The 19,147-nt window shown below is 38.8% G+C and overlaps 1 protein-coding gene across 4 annotated transcripts in view; it reads left to right on the top strand.

The window, feature by feature from the left end:
* LOC119878739 (ankyrin repeat domain-containing protein 26-like) overlaps nt 1-15,037 on the top strand; it is a 56,728-nt gene extending 41,691 nt beyond the window's left edge. For 3 of the 4 annotated variants that reach the window (XM_038589310.1, XM_038589313.1, XM_038589311.1), the window contains 3 exons: nt 2,100-2,313; nt 4,184-4,280; nt 14,015-15,037. In XM_038589310.1, the coding sequence (XP_038445238.1) occupies nt 2,100-2,313; nt 4,184-4,280; nt 14,015-15,022 (1,319 nt within the window). In that variant the 3' untranslated portion in view covers nt 15,023-15,037. The remainder of the gene's footprint in view (nt 1-2,099; nt 2,314-4,183; nt 4,281-14,014) is intronic. The other variant, XM_038589312.1, reaches the window with a different exon arrangement.
* Nucleotides 15,038-19,147: the final 4,110 nt, after the last annotated feature.

Genomic DNA, 19,147 nt, shown 5'->3' with positions numbered 1-19,147 from the left:
TGCAAGTATTTGAGTATTTTCCAGAGGTAGGTTTGTTCTTCATTTCTAATTTGATCACTTTGTGGTCACAGAACACACTTTCATGACTTCAATCCTTTTGACTTAACTCCCTTTATTAAGGTTTATTTTATGACCCAGAATATAATCTCTTTTGGTAAATGCTCCATGGATACTTGAGAAAGATGGTGGTGGTCAAGTCTTCTATATCCTTGATGATTTTCTGCCTATTAAAATCTCAGACTAAAATTGTAAATTTGCCTGTTTCTCTTTGCAGTTCTGTTGATTTTTGCCTTATGTATTTTGATGTTATTAATAGATTCATAAGCATTTAGGTTTGTTATGCTTATTTGTCGACCCTTTCGTCATTAACAAATGACCTTATACATCACGAGAATATATATTGCTTTGAAATCTATTTTGCCTGGCATTAATATTGCTACTCAAGCTCAGCCTTCTTTTGTCAAGTGTGAGTGTGGTATATCCTTATTTTTGTCCTTTTCACAAATTTGTGTCTTTACATTTATTTATTTATTTATTTATTTTATTTATTTGTGTGTGTGTGTCTTTACATATAAATTGAATTTTTTATTTTTATTTTTTTTATTTTTTTTTTTTAACATTTTTTTTTTTTTTAAATTTTTATTTTTATTTATGATAGGCACACAGTGAGAGAGAGAGAGGCAGAGACACAGGCAGAGGGAGAAGCAGGCTCCATGCACCGGGAGCCCGACGTGGGATTCGATCCCGGGTCTCCAGGATCGCGCCCTGGGCCAAAGGCAGGCGCCAAACCGCTGCGCCACCCAGGGATCCCTAAATTGAATTTTTTATAGGCAGCCTATGGTTGTCTCTTACATTTTTATCCATTCTGACAGTCTCCCTTTTAATCGAGGCTTTTAGACCATTTTCTTTCTTTCTTTTATTTTTTGACAATTTTCATTTACTCTGATTATTGATACAGTTGATATAAATCTCTCATCCTGTTTGCTTTCCGTTTGACCTGCTTTGTTCCCATTTTCTTTGCTTTCTGCTTTCTTTTAGATTAATAAACTAATTTTTACGAGTTCAATTTATACATATATATAAATATACACATATGTGTATGTATGGGCTTTGTTTATTACTTAACAAAGCTTAAGATTTGCTATTTTAGTGATTGCTTTAGGGTTTAAAGCATATGACTCAAGCATCACAGTCCACCTTCTTGTAGTGTTATACCACATTATATGTAGTTTAAGAAAATTCCAATAGGGAACACGTGAGTAGCTTAGTGGTTGAGCATCTACCTTTGGCTCAGGGTGTGATCCCAGGGTCCTTGTATCAAGTCCCACATCAGGCTATCTCAGGGAACCTGCTTCTCCCTCTGCCTGTGTCTCTGCCTCTCTCTCTCTCCATGTCTCTCATGAATAAATAAATAAAATCTTTTTTTAAAATTACAATAGTTTACTTCCATTTCTTCTCTCCTAGCCAGATCCTTTGTGGGTCTGTGGGATTATAGTTTTCATTCAGTTTAGAAAGGTTTCAGTCATGTTTTCTTTTCTTTTTAAAAGATTTTAAAGTTCTATTGATAATAAGATTTTATTCATTTATTTGAGAGAGCATGAGCAGGGAGAGAGGCAGAGGAAGAGGGAGAAGCAGACTCCCTACTAAGCAGGGAGCCCACCATGTGGCTTGATCCCAGGACACCAAGATCATGACCTGAGCCGAAGGCAGACACCCACCGATTGAGCCACCCAGGCACCTGGTATAATCTCTTTACGTTGAAGTTACTCAATATTTATTTCATGTATGAATGAGTTAATGTGAACATGCTCGGTCCCTTATATGCAAAAAATACTCATATTGTTTTATTTTACTTTTTAAAAGAACAAATTTGTGAGAGAGCATGAGCAGGAGATGGGGAGAGGAACAGAGAGGGAGGGAACGAGGGGGGAAAGAACCTTAAGCAGACTCTGTGCTGAGTGCAGCACCCAGTGCCAGGTTCAATCCCACAACTGTGAGATCATGACCTCAGCCAAAACCAATAATTGGATGCTTTACCACCTGACCCACCCTGATGCCTCCTGTATTTTATTTCTGTTTTTGTTTTTCCTCTGGTGTAGATTCTGTTAGCGTATTGACAATCCAGAATGCAATTCTTAAATACAAAAGATCAATAGAATTAAAAAGAAAAGACTGTGAACAACTTACAAGAAAAATTTTACAAGTGGAATATAAGGTCAATGGACTAGAACAGTTGCTATCAGAAACAAAAGAAATGAAATCTCAGTTAGAGCATCAAAAAGTGGAATGGGAACGAGAACTCTACAGTTTAAGGTATGACATCTTGGTTTTAAGGAAATATTTCAACTATTTACTTTTTTTTTTTTTTAATAGACTCCACACTCAGCGTGGGGCTTGAACTCACAACTATGAGATCAAGAGTCACATGCTCTGTCAACTGAGCCAGCCAGGAACCCCTTGAAATACTTACTTTTATGCTGCAGATGTGTAGGAGAAGTTTTGTAATTGCTAATTTGCCTTCTGGGATTTTATAGGGAAGGAAACTCCATTAGAAATGTGAAGTATCAGAAGACGAATGGGTAAAGAAGCAGTGGTCTATGTATATACAATGGAATATTCCTCAGCCATTAGAAACGACAAATACCCACCATTTGCTTCCACGTGGGTGGAACTGGAGGGTATTATGCTGAGTGAAATAAGTCCATCGGAGAAGGACAAACATTATATGGTCTCATTCATTTGGGGAATATAAAAATTAGTGAAAGGGAATAAAGGGGAAAGGAGAGAAAATGAGAGGGAAATATCAGTGAGGGTGACAGAACATGAGAGACACGTAACTCTGGGAAACGAACAAGGTGTAGTGGAAAGGGAGGTGAGTGGAGGCTGGGGTGACTGGCTGATGGGCACTAAGGGGGGGCACTTGACGGGGTGAGCACTGGGTGATATGCTGTATGTTGGCAAATTGAACTCCAATTTTTTTTTTAAAAAAAGTTGTAAAGTGTGAGATTCTTTGAAATAATACTGCAAGGTTTTAACAGTGAATACTTCTAATAATTTAATGTATATTCTAAAGCATAATTTTAATGACCATGTAGAAGTCCATCATATGTAAACCTCATTATTTAACAAATTGAATTTTGGTTGTTTTCCATTTTCCTATAGTTTAATTAATGCTATAAGGAATGTCTTTTATTTAATTCTGTTTCTACAGTCTTGGTTAATTGGAATAAATTCTTTAATATAGTATTGTGTTAATGTATAAAAATATTTAGTAGAGGTCTCTGATCCATATTTTTAAATTGTTCTCAGGGAATTTTATATTATATGCCCCCCAACAGAGTGTGAAATGGCCAATTTTTCTCAAGACAGAAAAATTGGTTTATTCTTAACATATGCAGGGGTTAAAAAGTAAAATGGAAAAATGATTAATGGTTAAGTTTTTTTTAACATTTCTCACATATATAAAGAAAATTAATTCAAAAGTCTATGCTGAAAGCACATCTTACTCTATTCTTTACTTAATTAATATGGATCCTGTGATGTTTTCAAAGGAGTTTTCAAATGATTTATAAAATACATAATGATCAACAAGGTTGAGAATATTACAGAATAAGAAACATAAAAAGCATGGGCAATAGATTTTAGGCTCCCTAGTCTAGTGCTGGATCAGAGTCATCTGCAGGTGTATGGTGTGTAAACGACATCTGCTGATGCTGTCTTACACTGAAGATCATTTTTAGAGGTACCTGTGATGTTTTGTGAAATAAAAATGTATTTCTAGTGAATTTATAAAGTTGTTGATAAACAGCAACTTCTCTTTTTAATTAGTAATGAAATGATTTGTCTTAATTGAAGTGTAATTATGACTTTGTGGAGAAAAATGACAATTTTGAACCCTTTCTTAAATAATTTCAGAATTCCTTTGCTTACAACATCTCCCAGAGTTATTACTGACTAAAACTTACTAAGTTGCAAAATGCTTTCTCATTGCTTCTTTTAAACTATATATCTTTTTGAAGATATTGAAGTGATAAATTGAAAAACATGAGCCCTAGAAAGGGAAAAAAATTGAGAACAGAAAAATTTCCTTTGGATAATGAACCAACATATGTGGAACCAGATCATAAAATAAAAGTTTTATTGCTAACAAAACAAATTTTAAAATGAACACATGCATTTGCAGATTGACCTTAAAACAAGAAAAAGAAAAAAGAAGAAGTGCTGAAATTTTATATATAAATATTAAGGAGCAATTAAGAAGTAAAGAAGAGCTGAGTGAAGTAAGTCAATCATAGACAGACAAACATCATATGGTTTCACTCTATGGGGACTATAAAAATACTGAAAAGGATTATAGGGGAAAGGAGAGAAAATCAGTGGGAAAAAGTAGAGAGGGTGACAACACATTAGAGACTCCTAACTCTGAGAAATGAACAAGGGATAGTGGAAGGGGAGGTGGGCGGGGGGTGGGGAGACTGGGTGACGGTCACTGAGGGGGCATTTGACAGGTGAGCACTGGGTGTTATGCTGTATGTTGGCAAACCGAACTCCAATAACAAATATACAAAAAAAAATAGTATTCCATCATGTAATACTCTGGGCATTCTGTTCTCGCGAAAGCTGCCTCTGAACATCATTTTGCTCTTCTATAACCTAGAGACACATTTTCATTAGGATTTTGGATCTTATCATTAAAAAAAAAAAGTCAAAAGGCTTAAGAGAACTTAAAAAAAAATGTTCAAGAGTGGCCTTTTTTATAACAAGGCTTTTCATCCTCAATGAATAATTCAAATTTTAAATTAAATGACAGCAAAATGTACCATAGAGTAAAAATACAAGTAGACATAGTATTGTGAAATAAAATTTCTGTGTAAAACATTTAACTAGCTTCATCAGCATCTCAAGGAAATCTAGCTCATATTTCAACATTAAAAAATTCAAAACTGGGACACCTGGGGGCTCAGTGGGTTAAGTGTCCAACTCTTTTTATGGCTCAGGTTATGATCTCACGATCACGAGACTCCGAACCAGGTGAGGCTGGAGACTCAGATCATGAGACTCAGAACCAGAGTCTGCTGGAGATTCATTTCCCTCCCTCTCCCTCTACTCCTTTCCCCCCAGCCCATGCTCTGTGTAAAAATAAATACAATTCCATAAATCAATAAATCAATATAACATTTATCTCATTTTACCTTCCATCCCTTCATTCAAAATATATACATAGGGCATATGTGAGAGGCCAAGAATTCCAATAAGGTAGTAATTGTGGCTACAAAGATCATGGTTGCTATTAGGTTAAAATGAAATGTTTAATCTATTTGAAGCCTAACAATATGTATTATATCAAAGGGATACTATAAATAATATTGATGGAAATATACAATTACTGCCAAAAATTTACCTGATTCAAATTATTTTTTACACCCTTCAATTCCAAGTTTCGTCTTCTAAGATTAAGTTGAAGTTGTTTGATTTCAACTTCTTTACTATATTGCTCTTCTTTACTTCTTGTTTTTTATAATAAATTTATTTTTTATTGGTGTTCAATTTACCAACATACAGACTAACACCCAGTGCTCATCCCGTCAAGTGCCCCCCTCAGTGCCCGTCACCCATTCACCCCCACCCCCTGCCCTCCTCCCCTTCCACCACCCCTAGTTTGTTCCATGCACATTGAAGTTCCGTGCACATTGAAGCAAATGCTGGTTATTTGTCATTTCTAGGGACTGAGTAATATTCCATTTTATATATAGACCACATCCTTCTATATCCATTCATCATTTGATGGATACTCAGGCTGCATCCACCGTCTGGCTATTCTGGAAAATGCTGCTATAAACATTGGGGTGCAGGTGTCGCGGTTTTTCACTGCATCTCTATCTTTGGGGTAAATCCCGAGTGGTGCTATTGCTGGGTCATAGGGTAGCTCTATTTTAACTCTTTGAGGAACCTCCACACAGTTTTCCATAGTGGCTGCACCAGTTCACATTCCCACCAACAGTACAAGAGGGTTCCCCTTTCTCCACCTCCTCTGCAACATTTGTTGTTTCCTGTCTTGTTAATTTTCCCCATTCTCACTGGTGTGACATGGTATCTCATTGTGGTTTTGATTTGTATTTCCCTGATGGCAAGTGATGTGGAGTGTTTTCTCATGTGCTCGTTGGCCATTTGTATGTCTTTTTTGGTGAAATTTCTGCTCATGTCTTTTGCCCATTTCATGATTGGATTGTTTCTTTGCTGTTGAGTGTACTAAGTTCTTTATAGATCTTGGATACTAGCCCTTTACCTGATAGGTCATTTGCAAATAACTTCTCCCATTCTGTAGGTTATCTTTTAGTTTTGTTGACTGTTTCTTTTGCTGTGCAGAAGATTTTTATCTTGATGAGGTCCCAATGGTTTATTTTTGCTATTGTTTCCCTTTGCCTTCATAGATCTATCTTGCAAGAAGCTGCAGTGGCCGAGTTTACAAAGGCTGTTGCCTGTGTTCTCCTCTAGGATTCTTTTTTTTTTCTTTTTTAATTTTTATTTATTTGTGATACTCAGAGAGAGAGAGAGAATGAGGCAGAGACACAGGCAGAGGGAGAAGCAGGCTCCATGCACCGGGAGCCCGACGTGGGATTCGATCCTGGGTCTCCAGGATCGCGCCCTGGGCAAAAGGCAGGCGCCAAACCACTGCGCCACCCAGGGATCCCTCCTCTAGGATTCTGATGGATTCCTGTCTCACGTTTAGATCTTTCCTCCATTTTGAGTTTATCTTTGCGTGTGGTGCAAGAGAGTGGGCTAGTCTCATTCTTCTGCACGTGGCTGTCCAGTTTTCCCAGCACCATTTATTTTATTTATTTATTTTATTATTATTATTTTTTATTTATTTATGATAGTCACAGAGAGAGAGAGAGGGAGGCAAAGACATAGGCAGAGGGAGAAGCAGGCTCCACGCACCGGGAGCCTGATGTGGGATTCGATCCCGGGTCTCCAGGATCATGCCCTGGGCCAAAGGCAGGCGCCAAACCACTGCGCCACCCAGGGATCCCCCCCAGCACCATTTATTGAAGAGAGCGTCCTTTTTCCAGTGGATAGTCTTTGCTGCTTTGTCAAATATAATTTGACCATGGATTCGAGGGCCCATTTCTGGATTCTCTCTTCTGTTCTATTGATCTATTTGTCTGGTTTTGTGCCAGTACCACACTGTCTTGATGATCAAAGCTTTGTAAGACAACTTGAAATCCGGCATTGTGATGTCCCCAGCTCTGGTTTTCTTTTTCAATATTCCCCTAGCTGTTCGGGGTTTTTTCTGATTCCACACAAATCTTAAGATTATTTATTCCAGCTTTCTGAAGAAAGTGAAGAAAGTCCATGGTATGTGGATAGGAAAGCATTGAATGTAAATCGCCCTGGGTTAGCATAGACATTTTGACAATATTAATTCTTCCAATCCATGAGCATGGAATATTTTTCCATCTCTTTGTGTCTTCCTGGATTTCTTTCAGAAGTGTTCTGTAGTTGTTAGGGTATAAATCCTTTATCTCTTTGGTTAGGTTTTCCTTGGTATTGGTGGTGATCTCTCCTTTTTCATTCGTGATTTTATTAATTAGAGTCTTTTCTCCTTTGTTTTTTAAAAGGCTGGCTAATGGTTTACGTATCTTATTCTTCCTTTCAAAGAACCAACTCCTGGTTTTGTTGATCTGTTCCACAGTTCTTCTGGTCTCTATTTCATTGAGTTCTGCTCAAATCTTCACTCTCTCTGTTCTGCTTGGTGTAGGTTTTATTTACTGTTCTTTCTCCAATTCCTTTAGGTGCAAGGTTAGCTTGTGTCTTTGAGGTTTTTTTCCAATCTTTGAGGGATGCTTGTATTGCAATGCATTTCCCGCTTAGGATTGCTTTGGCTGTATCCCAAGGATTTTGAATGGTTGTATCTTCATTTTCATTAGTTTCCATGAATCTTTTTATTTCTTCTCTAATTTTCTGGTTGACCCATTCATCTTTCAGCAGGATGGTCTTTCTCCTCCCTGTGTTTGCGTTTCTTCCAGATTTCTTCTTGTGATTGAGTTCTAGTTTCAAAGCATTGTGGTCTGAAAATATGCAGGGGACAGTCCCAATGTTTTGGTATCGGGTGGCCTATTCTGAGAAAGTTCCATGAGAAGACTATGTATTCAGTTGCTTTTGGATGTAAAGTTCTGTAAATATCTGTGAAATCCATGTGGTGTAGTGTATCATTTAAAGCTCTTGTTTCTTTGGAGATGTTGTGCTTAGAAGATCTGTCATTTGCAGAATGTGCCGTGTTTAAGTCTCCTACTACTAGTGTATTATTATCTAAGTATGCCCCTACTTTGGTTATTAATTCATTGATAGACTTGGAAGCTCCCACATTAGAAGCATAAATATTCATGATTGTTAGATCTTCTTGTTGGATAGACCCTTCAAGTATGATATAGTGTCCCTCTTCATCTCTTAACTGCAGTCTTTGGGATAAACTTTAATTTATCTGATATAAGGATGGCTACCCCTGCTTTCTTTTGAAGACCATGTGAATGGTAAATGGTTCTCCAACCTTTTATTTTCATGCTGTAGGTGTCCTTATATCTAAAATGAGTCTCTTGTAGACAGCAAATAGATGGGTCTTGATTTTTTTATCCAGTCTGAAACCCTGCGTTTTTTGATGGGATCATTTAGCCCATTCACATTCAGAGTACCTATTGAAAGATGTTAATTTACTGTCATTGTAATGTCTATTCAGTCCCTGCTTTTGTGGATTATTTCTTTGGGCTTCCTCTTTCTTTTACAGGGTCCCCATTAATATTACTTGCAGAGCTGGTTTGGTGGTCACATATTCTTTCAGCTTCTGCCTATCTTAGAAGCTCTTTATCCTATTCTGAACCAAAGGCTCGCTGGATAGAGTATTCTTGGCTGCATGTTCTTGTCATGTAGAACCCTGAATATTTCCTGCCAGCTGTTTCTGGCCTGCCAGATCTCTGTGGAGAGGTCTGCTGTTAATCTAATATTTCTCCCCATATAAGTTAGAAATCTCTTGTTTCTTGCTGTTTTAAGGACTTTCTTTTTCTTTGGAATTTGCTTGTTTCACCATTAAATGTCGAGTTCTGCTTTTTTTCCCTTCCCCTTGGTGGGGGACCTCTCTATCTCCTGGACCTGAATGTCTTTTTCCCTCCCCTAAATTAGGGAAGTTCACAGGTATGATTTGTTCAAATATCCTTTCTGGCCCTCTGGCCCTCCTGTGGAACCCCAATTATGCGTATATTTTTTCCTTCTGAGGCTCTCGATTATTTCCCTTAACCTTTCCCCATGGTCTTTTAATTGTTTTTCTGTTTTCTCTTAAGCTTTCCTCTTTGCGATCAACTTGTCTTCTGTGGCACTCACTCTTTCCTCTAACTCATTAACCCTCATTGTTAGGACCTTCAGTTTGGATTGCATCTCATTTAATTAATTTTTAATTTTGGACTAAGATCAAAATTCTGCAGTCATGAAGTTTCTTTAATACTCTCTGCTTTTTTACAGAGCCACCACTAGCTTTATAATTGTGCTTTTGAATTGGCTGTCTGACATCGAATTGTAATTCAAATTCTATAAGTCTGTGGAAGAGAGTACTGTTTCTGATTCTTTTGTGGTGAGATCTTCCTTCTAGTCATTTTGCTCACTGCAGAGTGGCTGTATGAACGGGCTGAGTCAAGAATATCAACCACAATCTAAGTCAATTTCACCTTAGATGATTGTTTTTAAACATTTCATTTATGTATTCATGAGAGACACCGAGAGAGGGGCAGAGACACAGGCAGAGGGAGAAGCAGGCTCCATGCAGGGAGCCTGATGTGGCACTTGATCCTGGGACTCCAGGATCATGCCTTGAGCTGAAGGCAGGCACTAAACCACTGAGCCACCCAAGGTTTCTTATCCTTCGATGATTCTGACAAGGTCCATGACATGAAATTGAAAACGAAGAGAAGAACAAAATAACACAAAATGACCACTAAAGTGAAAAACAAATTTTAAAACAAAGTAGTAGAAAATAAAAGGCCAAGAATGCCAAGGAAGAAAAAAAGAGAAAAAAAAGCAAGGGTAAAGAGGGGAAAAAGAAAAAAAGAAGTAGAAAAATAAAATGTTGGGGGGGACTGGGACATGGTGGTGGTGATGAAGTTGTAGTGGAGGGAGAATGTAGTCTACCTGAGGGGTCCTAGGGGGTGATCCTCTTGGTCCTGGGTGTATTAAGTTCTGTATGTTAGAAGATACTGAGTCCCAAATTTCTATAAACCAGAAATACTTGTAGAGAGACCCAACATTGTTCCCCAAAACATAAATGAGATAAAAAGGGGGGCAGAATGGGAACGAAGAGAGAATAGAGTCTCACAGAATGAACCAGCACGGTATACCACTTGGTTCTGGGTGCATGCTCGTCCTGTTTTAGAAGGTATTGTGCCATTGTAGAACAAAATGAGGTAGAGAAAACAAAAAAGCACACACACACAAAACATATCTCGTCTAGCTCCCAAAATTAAGTTGAGTATGTTGAAGGGAATCTAGAAGTGGAAAATCTATCTAAGACGTGTAATTGTAAAAATACGAGTCAAAAAGGAAGAAACCTGAAAATGAAGAGGTGGCAAAATATTGTAGTTAAGGTGGGAAAAGAGAAAGAAAATTGGAAACTTACAGTCTGATATAAAAATGAGTTGTACTGGAACATGGGGGGGGGCGGGGAAGAGGGGTACCCTCTAGTTCTATATACTGTAGATCCCTCGACTTCCCCTGGAGCTTTCCAGTGCTGCTGGGTGGGGAACTTACTCTTCCCCTGTCCTTCCAGCTGGTCTTCTGGGGGAGGGGCGGACTGTGCCGATTCTCAGGTGTGTGCACCTTGGGGAGCTGCCCCGCCCCCTGCTGGGTGCAGGGTCACGGGGAGCCGACCTGACCTCCCGTGAGGCCCGTGTCCCCTGGTGGCCACGCCTCTCCCAGGCACCGGGTGACACCAGGAGGGACAACCACACCGGCGGCGGCCAGGTCTCCCTGGCCCTGGAGGGCGCCCCCTGCAGTGACTCCCGCCATCTCCCAGTCCACAGGGGCCTGGATGCTCCTGGGGCAGGAGGGGCAGGAGCTTCCTCGCTGTCCTGGGCCCTCTCCGCCTCGGCCTGTCCCGGGGGGAGCAGGATCCCGGCTGTGTCCCCTGGGGTCCGGGGCCTGCGCTGCTGGAGTCTGGCTCCCGGAGCCCCTCCCGACACACCGGCTTCTCCCCGAGGCCCCGCGCAGCGCGCTCCAGCCCTTTACGGAGCTGGGCCGGTGTGGGGGGCGCTCGACCCTGCGCACTTCCTCTGTCAGTGACCCCGGAGACTGGAGGTCCCCACCCCCCACGTCCTGGCGGAGTTCCCAGCTGAGCGCCTTTCCATCCCAGAGGAATCCGGGGCGGATTTTAAAGCTCCCACTTGTCTGCTTCTCCAGGGCTGCGCTTACCCGCCTGGGAGGCTTTCCCCGCTGCAGGCCTCAGCCCGGCTCCTCCGGTGCCCCTCCCCACTTGATTCTTATTTTTCTCCGCCTCCCTACCTTGTTAGGAGCGAAAACCCTTCTCTCTGTAGCGTTCTGACTGTTCTCTCTTTAAATCTCAGTTCGGGGGGATCCCTGGGTGGCTCAGCGGTTTGGCGCCTGCCTTTGACCCAGGGCTGACCAGGGCTGAGTCCCGGATCGAGTCCCACGTGGGGCTTCCAGCATGGAGCCTGCTTCTCCCTCCTCCTGTGTCTCTGCCTCTCTCTCTCTCTTTCTCTATCATAAATAAATAAATAAATCTTTAAAAAAAAATTCTCAGGTCGGGCACTTGCCGGGGGAGGGGGGGCACTTGACGGGATGAGCACTGGGTGTTATACTATATGTTGGCAAATCGAGCTCCAGTAAAAAAGTAAATAAAAATCAATCATCAATCAATCTCAGGTCGAATTCGTAGGTGTTCAGGATGATTTGAAAGTTATCAAGGTAAGTTGGTGGGGCCAGGTGCTTGAGGATCCCTACTCCTCCCTCACCTTGCCCCCGCCCCACCCAAGATGGGATTCTAAACAATCACCTTTGCAAACGAAATGAGTCAGAAATGTCTCATACTAAAATGAATTCTGAGGTATTTTCTTTAGTTATTTTGAAGTACGTGTGTATGTATTTGTACGTATGTATATTTTATTTTTTGGAATTATTATTTTTCTCCATGCATGTGTATATTTCTAAAAAACCAACCCTGTACATTATGGTAAGTACAGAGGATTTTAAAAGAATACATATATATTTGTGGGTGAGTGTGTGTGTATGTATATACATATATACATACGTACATACATACACATACGGGTCTATATAGGGAGGAGTGAAGTTTGTAGTCCATTCATTAATTTAAATGCATTTGTCTGCAGGTGTCAAATAGTGACATTCATAATGCCCTTATCTGAAGTAGAAGTTTTTATTATTTTGGAAAATAGTATGGAATTTATGAGCTTTCCATAAGCACAAAACTCTTGCTACTAACAACATATGTTTTAGTTTTTGGCAATTCCTTCACCACCTCTATATTCATAGAGGGGTTAGTTTCACACTTCCACTGATGAACAGGAGGAAAAGTGTAGCCCGTTTTAAGACCTTACTTCAGATGTTAGTCTCCTACTTTTGAGATGAGTAACAATTTGCTCCAAGTAGTATCTGATTTCATTACAAGGAGCTTTTTTTTTAAAATTTTTTATTTATTTATGATAGTCACAGAGAGAGAGAGGCAGAGACATAGGCAGAGGGAGAAGCAGGCTCCATGCACCAGGAGCCCGATGTGGGCTTCGATCCCGGGTCTCGAGGATCGCGCCCTGGGCCAAAGGCAGGCGCCAAACCGCTGCGCCACCCAGGGATCCCTACAAGGAGCTTTTGAAATAATCATATGCTGTAATATATACTTACTGATAATTTATTGATAAGTCTTTTGTTCCTAGTAAAATAGCTCAGTGTATTTTCCCCTCTTCTGCATTTATTGCCATTTTAAACATCTGAAGAGGAAATAAAATTAGTTGCAGCCACAAATAATCTCATGATTTTTCTAGGAGCTACATAAATTTTACCTTAGTTAGTATTGGTATTTTGAAATATAAGGCTTTTTTTTTTCTTTTTAAAAGACTTTATGGATTCATTTGACAGAGCACAAGCAGGGGGAGTGGAGGCAGAGGGAGAGAGAAAAGCAGGCTTTCTGTGGAGCAGGGAGCCTGACACGGGACTTGCTCTCAGGATCCGGGGACCATGACCTCAGCCGAAGGCAGAGGCTTAACTGACTGAGCCACCCAGCCACTCCTGAAATACAAGGCTTCTTTTGTATTTAAGATTCACACTAGAGAAGTAGCTGCAGTTTGGTGCCAGAATAGTGGTAGTGGGTACAAAGACCTGGGGAATGTCCTGCAGCTCACTTAGTATTTTTAACCTCTCCATTTTTGAATTGTGATAACTAAAAGAGATAATTAATGTGTGCAGACATGTTTGTAGTACAATGCCTAGATTTATTAGTTATCAGTAGATAAAATTCTTATAACTGAGTATAGAAATGTTAGAAAAGTCGAATACGTATGGAATATTCTCAGGACAAAGTGAGGTTAGGAAATTGAATCTGTCCAAATATATGCAGAGCTAAGGGTTTTCCTGTGGACTGTGTTAGACATGAGACTATAAACTCAACTTTAGTGTAGTCAGATGTATTAGTTTTTTTCTTTCAAGCCTTCTGAGTTTGTTGTAAACCAGAGAAAGACCTTTCCAATTCTGAGATTCTTAGGATTTTGTCATGATTTCTTTTTCCTTTCATGCATTCATTGCTTTCAATTAAACTTTTGAACTTTGGGGAATTTATGCTTGTATAAAAGTTTGAGCTTGGATCCAACTTTGTGTTTTTCCAGTTGGATATCCACTTAACTGCAACCCATTCCTTGTATAAACATAGGATATTCTTTGATTTCAGAGAAAATCATGATAATGTCATTTTATTGAGTTCCAGCTAAAAGACTCTTGTTTTACTTAGGTTTCTCCTCCTCATGAAAAAGAAAAAGGTCTGTTACATGAAAACCGCATGTTGCAAGATGAACTTGCCATGCTAAGACTGGAAATAGACACAATAAGGAATCAGAAGCAGGAAAAGAGGTATTGTGAAGACACTGAAACTGAAAAAGAAAAGAATGACAGTCTTCAAAACGCCATAAAACTGAATGAGGTAACATTAACAAATACAGTATTCCAATCTAGTGGGCAGCTGAATGTTGTGACAACTGAGAATACCATGCTGAACTCTAAATTGCAGGATGAAAAGCTAAACAGAGAAAGACTGGAAGCAAAACTTCAATCATACCGAGCTAGAGTCGCTACAGCTATACAGGATCGTGATCAAAGTCAGGCATCAAAAAGAGACCTAGAACTTGCTTTCCAGAGAGCAAAAGATGAGTGGTGTCATTTACAGGACAAAATGAACTTTGAGATGTCTAACCTAAAAGATAACAATGAGGTGCTTTCTCAGCAACTTTCTGAAGTCGAAAGTAAACTTAATGCCCTAGAAATTGAGCTGCAGTATACAAGAGATGCTCTCAGAGAAAAGACGTTGGCTTTAGAACATTTACAAAGAAACCCAAAACAAACACAGGGTCAGAAGAAGGAAATTGAGCAGAAATCTCAAAACGAACAAGGTAAAGTGAATGAATACATGGGAAAGCATGAATCCTTAGAAGAGAAATTATCTCAACTACAAAGTGAAAATATGTTGCTCCGAGAGCAACTAGATGATGCCTACAGCAGAGTGGAATGTAAAGAAAAGACTATAATTTATCTCAAAGACCAGGTTCAGGTTATTGTAAGAATGGTTCGAGTTGCAGGTGAAAAACGAGCTCTTCAACTGCGAGAAAGAAATAAGGAGTTAATCAATAAATGTAAACAGATAATGGAAAGAGCATTTAGATATGAAGATGAGAAAGAAGAAAGAGAAGTAAGTATTCAGAAAGACAAATATTTTTCAAGCTTCCTATTAGAAAGTTCAAAGTAATGTTTGGTTATGGCTTATTAGTACTATTTTTTTTTTTTTTTTTGGAGAGAAATAGTGCACCTGCACCTAAATGGGAGTGGGGCAGATGGAGAGGGAGAGAGAATCCAAAGTGGGCTCTATGCCCAGTGCAGAGCTCCACTTCATGACCCCGAGATCACGACCTGAATGATTATGGGTCAGTTTTGGAATCTTCATAACTTGTATCCAGCAAATAAAAATTAGACCTGAAAGGTGCTTTAATTTGAATAAAAATGCACGTCATCTATGAGAAACTTCAAGAGGTTAAGTTATACATTGTTAAAGAAAGGAGTCTGATATTAATAATTTATTGTTAGTACTACTAAAATAGTTTTAATTCTTGTCACCACGTTTTAATACCATGATGAACAGATAAGTGGAAATGCTCATACCTGAGTGTTTTGACCTTGAGGTTCAAATAAGTGGATTACCTTGACAACTAACTCCAGATTTGTCACATGAACTGAAGTGTAGGTGCTGTATCTCAGTACTTTTTTTTGATAGCTTTTTAAGCATTTTCAGTTAGCATACTTTTATTTTTATTTATGTAAATTTAAATGTTTAGTCTCAAATCATTTATTCTTGTGACCTTTTCACTCTTTGAAGGCATCTACTTTTCACTAAATCATAATTTGGGATAACTGGTGACTTAGCAAAGCTGTATTTGATTTCATCTTCCCACCACGGTTTATAATTTAAGCATTTTTCAAATAATTTGCTCATTTCAAAACTCCATTGGTAACTACCATTTGGGCTTAAAATTTTCCAATAGAATTGTATCTTTGTGATTTATTAATTTGGCACTGGATCTCCATTTTCAGGCTACTGAGGGAGGGATGGCAGGATTCTTGTATAGCAGGAGTGGAGTGAGCATGAACAGGGGAGGGATCTCTAGGAGCTGAGGCCAGGAGGGAGGCAGAAGCCAGGTTATGTAGGGGGCTTGAGGGCCATTAGTATGACTTCACATTTGTTCTGAGATAGTAACCTATTGGAAGGATTTGAGCAGAGGATTGAGTATGTGAAGAACTTGGAAGCTAATTTTAGCCTCTAATAAAAAAGAGAGAAAATATTTTGATTAATGTAGAATTTACCACTGCTAGTCTCACCTATACAATACCCATTTCTTTTTGAGACTTCAGCAGGCTGGGAAGCTTTGCAAATTCATCAACAAGGAATGGAGAGTGGGGCTGAAATAATTATCTGTGTAACATAATACTGACTAGGCAGGAGGGATAACACTTTTTGTGTCTTTAACTGATTCACTTAGCAGTGTGTACATTCTAGGAATAAAAGGTGAGTTGATGTATGTGGTGATAAAGTACATACGTTAGAATTATATTATTAACATAATAATAGGATGATTTCTAAAATCAGTAACAGAAGGTCTTATTAGGTAGTTATGAGAGAACTTCAACAAGAACTGGCTGATGCCCTAAAAAAGCAATGTATGTCACAGGCTTCACCGGAGTTATCACATTATCGTATTAATTTAGAAGATGAGGTACAGGATTTAAAAACATTGGATCAAATCGAAAGTCACATATGTATTACATATAACATGTCAACAGTTCCTCTGTAGCTGGTTAAATAATATAAATGTTTAGGATGCTAATTTCCATGGACCACTTTCTTTTGTATTTTCATTTCAATTTAGCATAATTTTAGTGTCTTCACCATGCACTTATTATTAAATTCTGACTTTTCATTCTGCTCTCTCTGTGTTCTATGTTTTTCCTTATAGCATTTACCCATTCACAGAAATTGAGGGACTTTTTTCTCCTGCTATACGATTTTTTTAACGATTTATTTATTTATTTGAGAGAGAGAGAAAGAATGCATGTCCATGCACACTCATGAGTAGGGGGGAGGGGGCACAGGGAGAGAGAAAGAATCTCCAGGAGATTCCCTGCTGAGTACAGAGCCCCATGCCAGCTTAAACCCACCACCAATGAGATCATGACCTGAGCTGAATCATGAGTTGGACGCCTAAACCAACTGCAGCCACCCAGGTGCCCTAAAACAATGTTTCTACTGAGATCTCTATTACCATGATGAGGCGAGCTAGATAAAATCAGAAGATAAGGTTTAACGGAATGTTTCAGAAAATCGTCTTACTTCTCATCTTCACTTTTATTGATGGATATAGACTCTGTACTGATTTCAGGAAAACTTGTAAAGAAAGGTTACGACTAGTGGAACTGAGGCATTTCCTTCATTTTCTTTTCCTTTTTATATTTATTTTAATATATTTATTTATAAATATTATAAAATATTTATATTTTTAATATTTATATATTAAAATGCATGGAAATATTCAGATGATGTATATAAAGCCAAAAGAGAGAATTAAGAAAATTATCTAGGTCCTGCCATTGACTCTTTTTAAAAGCTTTATTGAGCTATAAATACACCTACCATACAGTTGACCCATTTAACATGTGTTGTTGTCGCGTGAGTATATTTATAGGGTTTTGCAACTATCACTGCCATCAGAACATTTTCGTCACCCTGAAAAAAAACCCTTAGCTGTTGCCCTTGACCTCGGGCAACCAGAAGTCTACTTCTTGTCTCCATAGAGTTGCCTATTGTGAATGTTTCCTATAAAGGGAGTCACAACCATGTGTGGTCCTTTGCGACTCGCTTCTTTCACTTCCTGTTTCAGGGTTCGCCTGTGTTCTAGCATATGTCAGTGCTTCATTTCTTTTTCTGGTCAGACAGTCCTCCATTGTGGGCTAACGCCCTTGTTCATTCATAATTTAATGCACCTTTGGGTTATTTCCACTTTGTGGCCATTAATAATGCTGCTGTGAACATTGGTTTAGTTGTGTGGACATCTGTATTTCTCTGCCATCAGATTTTATCCTTTAAGTTTAATTGGGGTGATTTTACCATCTCTCACCCTTTTTTATTTACTCATTCTACCCTTTCTGTCTTTTTAGTTTCCCTTCCTCTTGCCTAATCCTACACTATTGAGTCCTGGCTCATTGTCTCTCATTCTCCATGAGGCTTTCTCTGATTATTGTAACTCCCCCTGAACTTACTTTCTTCACCCGTATTATCTAGTCTGTGCAGACCAGTTTAGTCCTTTATTTTACATGTATTATCTAGTCTGTGCAGACCAGTTTAGTCCTTTATTTTACATTGTTTTTATTTTTTTTCATGAGCGATAATTCTGTCTTCTTATGTACAAATGTATCTAAGAGGGAAAATATTTTATGTGTATGGTACCTGTCCTTGCCTAAATTTGAGAATATCTTAACAGTTTTTAGGATAAAATTATACCATAGCAGTAATTTCTGATTGAAACACATTGACATAACAAAGCTGTATTCTAAATGTATTTTAAGCAGTTAAGTGTAAAACTGAAAGCATTTAATCCGATTGGACAAAGTATTCAATCAGATGCTGTTTTTTTCTGATTATGGCAAAACAGTCTAAATATGCCTGCCTTCATTATGCAACCAGAACTGAGATTTACAGAGTTCCAGCACTTTACCAACTATAAAGCTCTGAGGACAGGTTTTTTTTTAAGTTTATTTATTTTATATAATCATTACATCTATTGTGGGGCTTGAACAGGAACTGAAGGTTAACCGTTGGATGTTCTTTTAACTGAGCCAGGGGTGCCCCTGAGGGCAGCTTTTCTGATATGCCACACCACGGAGCCTTAATCTCTACTCATCAGAGTACTTGCTAAAGCCCTCTAACATAAACAGTTGCTAAGATGAACAATATGAACATAAAATGATTTGGGAACATTGGTTTAGCAAGAGTCCATTATTTCCACGTCAGTGGCTTTACCTTGCCTCTGATGGTCATGTAAGTTATGTATCACTCAGTGTAGGAGTTACTGTTTGCACTGTAGTCCATGAGCATTGTTCACTGAGTAGTATAGAGAGAGAGGTAAATTAAAATTATTATAAGTGGAGGAAAGTACCATTGGCTAGTGGAATTTTTGAAAGTTTTTTCTTGAAGATTTAAAAAAAATTAACTTTTGTTTATTTACTCATAAGAGACAGAGAGAAGAGAGAGAGAGAGAGACACGGGCAGAGAGAGAAGCAGGCTCCATGCAGGAAGCCTGATGTGGGACTTGATCCAGGACTCCAG

This window comes from Canis lupus, unplaced genomic scaffold, assembly GCF_011100685.1.
Source record: "Canis lupus familiaris isolate Mischka breed German Shepherd unplaced genomic scaffold, alternate assembly UU_Cfam_GSD_1.0 chrUn_S1873H2070, whole genome shotgun sequence".
NCBI classification, from domain to species: Eukaryota; Metazoa; Chordata; class Mammalia; order Carnivora; family Canidae; genus Canis; species Canis lupus.
Note: the sequence above shows the minus strand (reverse complement) of the source record. Positions and strands in the feature narration are given on the sequence as shown.